The sequence below is a fragment of the Oncorhynchus mykiss genome, chromosome 2 (genome assembly GCF_013265735.2).
Source record: "Oncorhynchus mykiss isolate Arlee chromosome 2, USDA_OmykA_1.1, whole genome shotgun sequence".
Classification (NCBI taxonomy): Eukaryota; Metazoa; Chordata; class Actinopteri; order Salmoniformes; family Salmonidae; genus Oncorhynchus; species Oncorhynchus mykiss.
The window spans coordinates 87,637,270-87,649,590 of record NC_048566.1 but is presented as its reverse complement, the minus strand read 5'-3'; the positions used below and the strand labels follow the sequence as shown (position 1 = coordinate 87,649,590).

The following is a 12,321-nucleotide window of genomic DNA, read 5'->3' as shown; positions in this document are numbered from 1 at the left end:
CAAGGGTTTCTGAGGAGAGTGCTGAGGGACCATAGTACCAAGCTTCAATTGTCTTTTGATACAGTACCGTACAGTCACGTCCAAAACGTCCTGGTCAACTGGAGTCAGGTGCAGGAGAGCAGAGACGAGTGAACAGGCACACTTTATTTGGCAGTGTCATGGCTTTCTTCCTGTGAAGGAGAGGCGGACCAAAACGCAGCGTGGTTATAGTTCATGGTTCTTTAATAAGAAAACTCAAATATGAACAAACTACAAAACAATAAACGTGAAAACCGTAACAGTCCTAACTGGTGCATAAAACACAAAGACAGGAAACAATCACCCACAAAATACCCAAAGAATATGGCTGCCTAAATATGGTTCCCAATCAGAGACAACGATAAACACCTGCCTCTGATTGAGAACCAATCTAGGCAACCATAAACTTACCTAGACACCTAAACTGAACACAACAACATAAATCTACAAAAATCCCTAGACAAGACAAAACACATAATCACACATGTCACACCCTGGCCTAACCAAAATAATAAAGAAAACAAAGATAACTAAGGCCAGGGCGTGAAAGGCAGAAGGAAAACAGTCGGACGCCGACTATAGCGAAAACGACACTCCCACCAAAGGCAAAAGCGAATAGCACACTCGTCACACAAATAATGTACAGCATATAATACCACGGGTTCCAAACAAGACCCAGCGAGAAACCAGCATGAAGTGTCACACATGACACGTAACAAACAATTACACACACAGACATGGGGGTGAACAGAGGATAATATACAAGTAGAGTAATGAGGGGGTGTAAAACAGGTGTGCGGAAAAACAAGACAAAACAAATGGAAAATGAAAGGTGGAGCGGCGATGGCTAGAAGACCGGTGACGTCGACCGCCGAGCGCCAGCCGAACAAGGAGAGGAGCCGACTTTGGCGGGAGTCATGACACCCTTGATAAAGATGAGCAAAAAGACTGTATAAAATAATACAAATACTGAGCTATGCAAAAAAAAATGTAATACTAATACAATTGCTCACAAAAAAAATAAATTAACCACTATTTTTTTTTCTTCTAAAAGATTGAGTCAAAATTATTGCCACCTCTGTTTTCTATACCCTTCAATATCTCACCTTGCGACGTGAAGGGCACTGAGCCTTTTTACTAAATGTTTTATGAGATTGAAAAACACATTGGGAGGGAGGGATCTTAGTCTTAGGGATCTTAATTATTTGTTTTTACTTGTTTTTACAAAATGTATTTCTCTCTTTTTAAATGTTAAGCATACAATATAGCTCAGTATTGTATTATTATTTTTTATACAGTCTTTTTTGCTGATTTTTATCAAGGATGCTAATCATTTTGGACCTGACTGACCTGACTGTACACATATATATGACAGGGTCTATTCCAGCCTCAACTCTCTCAGTAATGATGAGGGCTCCAGCAATGGTAGTGCAGGCCTCACATTGTAACTAACAATGACCTTCCAGCCACATGCACAGTCAAAGGCAGGAGTGATCTGTCAGCCTCTACACACGCTGGCACTTACGCACGCATGCTGGCACGCACGCACACACGCACACACGCACACACACACACACACACACACACACACACACACACACACACACACACACACACACACACACACACACACACACACACACACACACACACTTTATTTATTTGTCAAATTGTTTCTTTGTTTCCCCCCTTATACAGGACGTGCCAATCATTGGTCAGCCCTCATCGGGGCATCCCACTCCAGGAGCTACGTCCTGTGGGAGTACAGGGGCTTCGCCAGTGAAGGGGTGAAACAGGTGGCAGAGCTGGGGTCTCCAGTTAAGATGGAGGAAGAGATTAGACAGAAGGTGAGCTTGGTGAGACTATGATAGAAGAGAGATGCAGACTGTACAGTCAGGAGGTAAAACCAAACATCATGGATTCAGGCTACAGGAGGCCAGAGGGAGGAGCTATAGGAGAATGGTCTCATTATAATGGCTGGAATGGAATAGATGGAACAGAGTCAAACCTGTGGTTTCCATATGTTTGATGTGTTTGAAACCATTCTATTTATTCCATTACAATGAGCCCATTCTTTACAATCTCCTCCCACCAGCCTCCTCTGGTTCAGACCTGTTCATGTACGCTGATCAGCTATATCTCCAATCTCGGATGTCTTGATATTTCTATTCTTTCAGCTGAGTCTTTTCTGTGCAGACCTACGTAGTAATATCTCCTACCTGTCTCCGCCTCTGAAACAGCATGTCAAAGGTTGATCAGCTAATGGAAGGTCCTCCCTGACATCTTAATGAAACACTTTAGTCCGTATATTGGCTGATCTGCACCACTCTGCTGTTTAACGTTCATTTCCTGCTATTGGGTGACATGGCAACAATAGAGTGTTGAGCCCAGGGACAGATGAGATGCTGAGGGGCATTATGGGATGGCTGTGGAGGAGAGGGGGCATAGCTAATGGAGGGAGAAGTGAGAGAGGACGGCCACATCACAGAGAATCTTAAAAAAGAACTGAACTCGAGAACTAACTTCTCTCGTTGAAAACGGCATATGAGATTGAAATCAGTCCGAAGCATTTATTCCAGTGCTAAAATTAACCAAAAAAAGTGCAAGTAGGTTAATTTTGGTCATAAAGTCAGTATCTTCCAGAACAGAGTTTCTTGAGATTTGAGTAAAAGAGTTCGTCATGACTTATTTGAGGGTTGGGTTTTGAATTCGACAATGCCCACTTGCCCACTAACATGGGATAAACAGCTGAGGTGAATGTGCTCTCCAGTCGTACAGCAGAACACACTGACAGTGAGACAGACCTGCCCAGCAGCACAGCAGATTGGACTTTGTTTACATACTGTCAGACAGCATGTGGCACATTTCTTTACTTGAGAAATACTAAAACTTCCTTGGCAAATACATCAAAATGAAATACAGATTCCTTGAGTCATCTTAGATTCTGAATATTTTGAGGAAGTGATGCTGGCTTTGTTCCTATGGTGTCTCATGGTGTTACATGCCTCCTTGAAGGAGGGAGGTGCAGGAATCAGGAGCAGGAGAGCAAGGAAGTCCCAGTGGTACAATAGTTTATTAGAAGTCCCAACTCAAACACAACATGGGGGGGAATACGCCCAAACGAGGTCGCCACACAGGGAAATAAACGTCACACATGGAGGAGAAACCTCTACTCCTAAACACATCCCAAAAACGGTACAACTGCCGCGTGAAACAAAACCCTGTGGTGCAGACACGCACCCCTAACACAGTAACCACAGAAAACAATCACAAAGACTAGCAGGCAGCGGAGGTAAATAAACCCACCGAAATCAACTACTAGGACCGCCGAGCGCCGCCCAAACAGGGAGAGGAGCCACCTTCGGTGGAAGTCGTGACACATGGGGGACAAACATCAGTAACTGCTACATCGAACCCCCTGAAACTTGAAACCATTTTATTCTTAATTAGAAACAGAAAAAAAACATGTAGAATCGGTGTGTTCAGGAAAAAGCTCGTAACCCACGTGGGATCCTTTGTCTTTCCTACAATGCTGTGAGGTCTGACAGATCATAGGGAATGTTAACAAGTTTCAGACAGATGATAGAGCGCCATGTTCTGTTCGACCTCTGTCACTTGCAAATACAGTGCCTTGCGAAAGTATTCGGCCCCCTTGAACTTTGCAAAAGGTGGCGCTACAAAGTATTAACTTAAGGGGGCTGAATAATTTTGCACGCCCAATTTTTCAGTTTTTGATTTGTTAAAAAAGTTTGAAATATCCAATAAATGTCGTTCCACTTCATGATTGTGTCCCACTTGTTGTTGATTCTTCACAAAAACATACAGTTTTATATCTTTATGTTTGAAGCCTGAAATGTGGCAAAAGGTCGCAAAGTTCAAGGGGGCCGAATACTTTTGCAAGGCACTGTATATGATTGGTTGTCACATATTCTGGATACGGGCCACAATCACCTCTGGCAGTGCTCCCACTTTCAACTCGTCTGTTTTTATGTTTCAAACACTTAAACAAGTTGAATGATTGAATGTTGTTGTTGTAAGACATGAGTGTGATATCAAAGTATAATTCAAACCACAGGAATGAGCGTAATACTTTGAAATCGAAACACTCCTGCAAAAGTTATATTACTCATTGAAATTGGTTATGAAACTAAATAGTGATAGAATTACATTGGACACAGATTAGTAATGGTCTTTACTGTATAGGATGCAGATGCTTCCAGAATTCAAAGAGCAGTCTGGTGGTGGTGTTATGACTGTTTGTGAATGTGACAGTGACCAGTGTTCTCACAGGCCCCTGTCATCCATCCACAGCAGTGCACTGGCCTGTCAACACACAGTCTACACCATTCATCACACCTGTCATCCATCCACTGCAGTGCACTGGCCTGTCAACACACAGTCTACACCATTCATCACACCTGTCATCCATCCACTGCAGTGCACTGGCCTGTCAACACACAGTCTACACCATTCATCACACCTGTCATCCATCCACTGCAGTGCACTGGCCTGTCAACACACAGTCTACACCATTCATCACACCTGTCATCTGTTTGCTTTGGAATGCCGTCTCCTGTATTATAGACAGGTTGGTTGTTGAGCAACACAACCGACTCCTGCGCAACAATGGGGCAAAACAGACGGGGTTGGCTTAAATTGTTGACAACATGTAAACTATATTTAGTCTCCAATGTTTTTAAAAACATCAATACACTTGTTGTCTCTCAAATACGTCGTTACAGTTGTTGGTTAGCTACCTAGTGAATCTTAGCCATGTTAGCATTTACATGAAATCAGTTCATAAAACACCTCAAAACAAGACATGGCATCAAGAACCAGATGAAACTGTCTGAAGCCAGTCACGATTCCCCACATGGAAGTTTATTATCATTGTTGGTAGCTATCTAGCGATCCAGAATCAACTCGTGCGCATCGTTTTCGTGACGTTGTCAGCTAACCAATTTATATCATACATCAATGTGGCCATCAGAGATCTTGTTTTTTTTTACGTGATCCTACGTAGGCCATTTATATAATGGCTTACATACTGCAAATATCTACCTATACATCCTTATCTATGACACACCTGGTTTCACCTTGTGTTGAAGTGTCCATTTCTCTCTGAAGATGTGGACGTAACAGGGAGATATTTAGAGTGAAATCATAGATATGGCAGCAGTGTTTTGGCATCTGTGAGTGTCTCTCTGACAACATGACTGTTTGTGGGTTACCTGTCACTCCTGCTATCTGGGCTTTGGAGCAGCTTTTTCTTGTCAGAGAGATTGTCAGTCTTTTCCACCTGCAGATTTGTATTTTTGTAATCAGTATTTTGTATCCTGCGATTTAACAGTCATTGCTAATAGAAAATAGAACGTAAAGTGGCTGCACACACATGCTTCCTTTGTCAAAGCTCACACAATCATTGATCAACTTCCTGATGTTTGCTCTTAAATAGGCAATCTACAGTTTTGGTAAACAGCTGGGGAAATGTAACCACTCGGAAATTCATAGACAGCGCTCTGGATGCAAGGACTGACCATCCATGGGATAAAAAATGACACTTTTAACCATGTTTTGAGACTATGAAGTGTTTGACTACAATTACATTGTTTACAAACAATCAGTACAACATGCTTACAGTTTTTTTAAATTATAGTAGCAATAGAGGATTGCCCCTTTTAGACAGCCAGGAATGCTTAATGCTGTATAGGGATAAATGTCGCTCTAAGCCACAGCAATTGCTTCTATTCTGTTGAATTGAGAAACTGGCTATTGGCTGTTGTAGTATGTGCATTCATTCTCACACGATAAGGGCAGATTATAACATTTAGTGATCATCATTTGACAATGTCGCGGGAAGAAATATTGTCCGGTTTTGGCGGTGATTACATTCTCTAAATCTGCTGCTGACCTTGGGAAATGCTACTGAAGGAGCTCAGAATCCATTTCTAGCCAAGGAAGGGAAATAGTTTCTGCTGAACACTGAAACACTGGTACATAACAGTAGACTCAAGATAAGGCAGGGAAAACATGGTCTGAATTAACAGACACCATAGGACAGGAGCTCGAGGTGAAACTCAGAATGTTAATCTCCATGCTCTGCTATTTACATGAAGTAAAGACAGAATCAAAATAAATGGTTCTGAACACTTCATTGCAATGTTACGCTGTACATTTCAATTTGTGTAAATAATAACTGAAGATTATTTCTCAACATAATATCATTCGTTGTTTTTAGTAATGAGCTGTATGAGCAAATTCTGATTTCTATCATTTGTATCGCCTTCTGTACACATAGAAAAAAAGAGTTATTCGGCTGTCCCCATAGGAGAACCCTTTTTGGTTCCTTCTAGGTAGAACCCTTTTTGGTTCCAGGTAGAACTCTTTTGGGTTCCATGTGGAATTCTCTTTGTAAAGGGTTCTACATGGAACCCTAAAGGGTTCTACCTGGAACAAAAATAGTTCTTCAAAGGGTTATCCTATGTGGATGTCCGAATAACCCTTTTAGGTTCTAGATAGCACCTTTTTTCTAAGAGTGTCCTGTTATTCTGGAAGTTATTTTCAATGTTTATTAATGGTCCATGACTATACAGGCATTTGTTGAAGTGCTGTGGACTGTGGAGATTGTTGTCCTTGAGCTCAACCAACTGTCATCTTGTATAGAGGGGCTGTGGAACCGATGAGAGGACAATTGAAGAGAGTAAGGGTGTCAAACATGATAATTACATATTGATGAGGTTCAAGTGAGGGGGCTATACTCATAGCATAGGTAGAAAGCAATACAGCATTTCAGTGAAGAAGTTATTGAAAATATTGCCCCTTTAAGTAGTCTGTTCTTTTGAAAATGTACAGTAGGACCTTGATACAGATGTATGCTCCTTGCCAAGGATTTGTATTCCAGATATAATTATTATTGGGTGTTTTATGATGATCCCCATCAGGGTAACATGTGTATTGTGCTAACTATTACCAATTCACAGTATGAAGTTAATGACAACTCGGCTTATGCTTGTAATGTTGTCCTCTAACCAAGGCGATGTGGTGAGTGCCTTCAGTGTTCTCTGATGTAACAGTGCTGTGAACTTTCCATTTCCTCTAACAGTATGGTGCATTCCATTTGCATACAATTGACATCCTTGGAATGCCTAACAACACAATCTCTGTGTGTGTGTGTGTGTGTGTGTGTGTGTGTGTGTGTGTGTGTGTGTGTGTGTGTGTGTGTGTGTGTGTGTGTGTGTGTGTGTGTGTGTGTGTGTGTGTGTGTGTGTGTGTGTGTGTGTAGGTGCGTACATGCGTTGAATCACAAAGCAGCTAACACATTGAGATTAGACATGGGCAACACGCACTGAGTAATTCAACATTTACATGCATTATCAATGGCTCAGATGATACACATTTAATGTAATGCCCGTATTGTAAGGACCCCCACAAACGCAGCAAATTGAAAACATGCAAATTTACATGTCAATTTACAGGCTATAAGTTGTGAGGAAATGCTTGCAAGTTCGGAATCAGACTCTAATTAACATTTGGCAGGACATCACTGTCATACAGTGTATCCCTCTATATCTCCCTCTGTATCCCCCTCTATATCTCCCTCTGTATCCCTCTATATCCCCCTCTATATCCCTCTATATCCCCCTCTATATATCCCATTGTATCCCTCTATATCCCCCTCTATATCCCTCTATATCCCCCTCTATATCTACCTCTGTATCCCTCTGTATCCCCCTCTATATCTTCCTCTATATCCCTCTATATCCCCCTCTATATCTCCCTCTGTATCCCTCTATATCTCCCTCTATATCCCCCTCTATATCTTCCTCTATATCCCTCTATATCCCCCTCTATATCCCTCTATATCCCCCTCTATATCTCCCTCTGTATCCCTCTATATCCCTCTATATCCCCCTCTATATCCCTCTGTATCCCCCTCTATATCTCCTTCTGAACCCTCTATATCCCCTTCTATATCCCCTCTGTATCTCCCTCTCTATCCCCCTCTATATATCTCTCTCTATATCCCCTCTCTATCTCCCTCTCTATATCCCCCTCTATATCCCTCTCTGTATCCCTCTCTATATCTCCCTCTATATCTCTCTCTATATCCCCCTCTCTATCTCCCTCTCTATATCCCCCTCTATATCCCCCTCTGTATCTCCCTCTATATCCCCCTCTATATCCCCTCTGTATCTCTCCTTATATCCCCCTCTAAATCCCCCTCTATATCCCCCTCTATATCTCCCTCTATATCCCCCTCTATATCCCCTCTGTATCTCCCTCTCTATCCCCCTCTATATATCTCTCTCTATATCCCCTCTCTATCTCCCTCTCTATATCCCCCTCTATATCCCTCTCTGTATCCCTCTCTATATCTCCCTCTATATCTCTCTCTATATCCCCCTCTCTATCTCCCTCTCTATATCCCCCTCTATATCCCCCTCTGTATCTCCCTCTATATCCCCCTCTATATCCCCTCTGTATCTCTCCTTATATCCCCCTCTAAATCCCCCTCTATATCCCCCTCTATATCTCCCTCTATATCCCCCTCTATATCCCCTCTGTATCTCCCTCTATATCTCCCTCTATAGCCCCCTCTATATCCCCTCTGTATCTCCCTCTATATCCCCTCTGTATCTCCCTCTATATCTCCCTCTATATATCCCCCTCTATATCCCTCTCTATATCCCTCTCTATATCTCCCTCTATATCTCTCTATATATCCCCCTCTCTATATCCCTCTCTATATCCCCCTCTATATCCCCCTATCTATGTCCCTCTATATCTCCCTCTCTATATCCCTCTCTGTATCCCCCTCTGTATCTCCCTCTCTATACCCTCCTCTATATTCCCCTCTGTATCCCTCTCTATACCCTCCTCCATATCCCTCTCTATATCCCTTTATATATCCCTCTCTGTATCCCTCTCTATATCCCTCTCTGTATCCCTCTCTATATCCCCCTCTGTATCTCTCTCTGTATCCCCCTCTATATCCCCCTCTGTATCCCCCTCTATATCTCTCTCTTTATCCCCCTCTGTATCCCTCTCTATATCCCCCTCTGTATCCCCCCCTATATCCCTATCTGTATCCCTCTCTATATCCCTCTCTGTATCCCTCTCTATATCCCTCTCTGTATCCCTCTCTGTATCCCTCTCTGTATCCCTCTCTGTATCCCTCTCTATATCACTCTCTGTATCCCTCTCTATATCACTCTCTGTATCCCTCACTGTATCCCTCTCTATATCCCTCTCTGTATCCCTCTCTATATCCCTCTCTATATCCCTCTCTGTATCCCTCTCTGTATCCCTCTCTATATCCCTCTTTATATCCCTCTATATCTCCCGCTATAACTCCCTCTGTATCCCTCTATATCCCCCTCTGTATCCCTCTATATCCCCCTCTATATCCCCCTCTATATCCCTCTATATCCCCCTCTATATCTCCCTCTATATCCCTCTATATCCCCCTCTATATCTCCCTCTGTATCCCTCTATATCTCCCTCTGAATCCCTCTATATCTCCCTCTATATCCCTCTATATCTCCCTCTGTATCTCTCTCTATATCTCCCTCTGTATCCCTCTATATCCCCCTCTATATCCCCTCTGTATCTCTCTCTATATATCCCACTGTATCCCTCTATATCCCCCTCTATATCCAATTCTGTATCCCCCTCTGTATCTTCCTCTATATCCCCCTCTATATCCCCTCTGTATCTCTCTCTATTTCCCTCTCTATATCCCCCTCTGTATCTCTCTCTATATCCTACTCTTTATCCCCCTCTGTATCCCTTTCTATATCCCCCTCTGTATCCCCCTCTATATCCCCCTCTGTATCTCTCTCTATATCCCTCTCTATATCCCCCTCTGTATCTCTCTCTATATCCCCCTCTATATCCCCCTCTGTATCCCCCTCTATATCTCTCTTTATCCGCCTCTGTATCCCTCTCTATATCCCCCTCTGTATCCCCCTCTATATCCCTCTCTGTATCCCTCTCTATATCCTCCTCTATACCCCTATCTGTATCCCTATCTGTATCCCTCTCTATATCCCTCTCTGTATCCCCCTCTGTATCTCTCTCTATATCCCCCTCTATATCCCCCTCTGTATCCCCCTCTATATCCCTCTCTTTATCCCCCTCTGTATTCCTCTCTATATCCCCCTCTGTATCCCCCTCCATATCCCCCTCTGTATCTCCCTCTATATCCCCTCTGTATCTCTCTCTATATCCCCCTCTAAATCCCCCTCTATATCCCCTCTATATCTCCCTCTATATCCCCCTCTATATCCCCTCTGTATCTCCCTCTCTATCCCCCTCTATATATCTCTCTCTATATCCCCTCTCTATCTCCCTCTCTATATCCCCCTCTATATCCCTCTCTGTATCCCTCTCTATATCTCCCTCTATATCTCTCTCTATATCCCCCTCTCTATCTCCCTCTCTATATCCCCCTCTATATCCCCCTCTGTATCTCCCTCTATATCCCCCTCTATATCCCCTCTGTATCTCTCCTTATATCCCCCTCTAAATCCCCCTCTATATCCCCCTCTATATCTCCCTCTATATCCCCCTCTATATCCCCTCTGTATCTCCCTCTATATCTCCCTCTATAGCCCCCTCTATATCCCCTCTGTATCTCCCTCTATATCTCCCTCTATATATCCCCCTCTATATCCCTCTCTGTATCCCTCTCTATATCTCCCTCTATATCTCTCTATATATCCCCCTCTCTATCTCCCTCTCTATATCCCCCTCTATATCCCCCTATCTATGACCCTCTATATCTCCCTCTCTATATCCCTCTCTGTATCCCCCTCTGTATCTCCCTCTCTATACCCTCCTATATATTCCCCTCTGTATCCCTCTCTATACCCTCCTCCATATCCCTCTCTATATCCCTTTCTATATCCCTCTCTGTATCCCTCTCTATATCCCTCTCTGTATCCCTCTCTATATCCCCCTCTGTATCTCTCTCTGTATCCCCCTCTATATCCCCCTCTGTATCCCCCTCTATATCTCTCTCTTTATCCCCCTCTGTATCCCTCTCTATATCCCCCTCTGTATCCCCCCCTATATCCCTCTCTGTATCCCTCTCTGTATCCCTCTCTATATCCCTCTCTGTATCCCTCTCTATATCCCTCTCTGTATCCCTCTCTGTATCCCTCTCTGTATCCCTCTCTATATCCCTCTCTGTATCCATCTCTATATCACTCTCTGTATCCCTCACTGTATCCCTCTCTATATCCCTCTCTGTATCCCTCTCTATATCCCTCTCTATATCCCTCTCTGTATCCCTCTCTGTATCCCTCTCTATATCCCTCTTTATATCCCTCTATATCTCCCTCTATAACTCCCTCTGTATCCCTCTATATCCCCCTCTGTATCCCTCTATATCCCTCTCTATATCCCCCTCTATATCCCTCTATATCCCCCTCTATATCTCCCTCTATATCCCTCTATATCCCCCTCTATATCTCCCTCTGTATCCCTCTATATCTCCCTCTGTATCCCTCCATATCTCCCTCTATATCCCTCTATATCTCCCTCTGTATCTTCCTCTATATCCCTCTCTATATCCCCTCTTTATCTCTCTCTATATCTCCCTCTGTATCCCTCTATATCCCCCTCTATATCCCCTCTGTATCTCTCTCTATATCTCCCTCTGTATCCCTCTATATCCCCCTCTATATCCAATTCTGTATCCCCCTCTGTATCTTCCTCTATATCCCCCTCTATATCCCCTCTGTATCCCCTCTATATCCCCCTCTATATCTCCCTCTATATCCCTCTATATCCCCCTCTATATCTTCCTCTATATCCCTCTCTATATCCCCTCTTTATCTCTCTCTATATCTCCCTCTGTATCCCTCTATATCCCCCTCTATATCCCCTCTGTATCTCTCTCTATATCTCCCTCTGTATCCCTCTATATCCCCCTCTATATCCAATTCTGTATCCCCCTCTGTATCTTCCTCTATATCCCCCTCTATATCCCCTCTATATCTCCCTCTATATCCCCCTCTATATCCCCTCTGTATCTCCCTCTCTATCCCCCTCTATATATCTCTCTCTATATCCCCTCTCTATCTCCCTCTCTATATCCCCCTCTATATCCCTCTCTGTATCCCTCTCTATATCTCCCTCTATATCTCTCTCTATATCCCCCTCTCTATCTCCCTCTCTATATCCCCCTCTATATCCCCCTCTGTATCTCCCTCTATATCCCCCTCTATATCCCCTCTGTATCTCTCCTTATATCCCCCTCTAAATCCCCCTCTATATCCCCCTCTATATCTCCCTCTA

At 43.4% G+C, this 12,321-nt stretch overlaps 1 protein-coding gene across 2 annotated transcripts in view; it reads left to right on the top strand.

Annotated features, from left to right (window-relative positions):
- Positions 1-12,321, top strand: part of LOC110498902 (spondin-1) — a 124,285-nt gene that overhangs the window by 40,022 nt on the left and 71,942 nt on the right. For both annotated transcript variants that reach the window (XM_036958288.1, XM_036958296.1), the window contains exon 6: positions 1,717-1,865. In XM_036958288.1, coding sequence (XP_036814183.1) covers positions 1,717-1,865 — 149 coding nt within the window. The remainder of the gene's footprint in view (positions 1-1,716; positions 1,866-12,321) is intronic.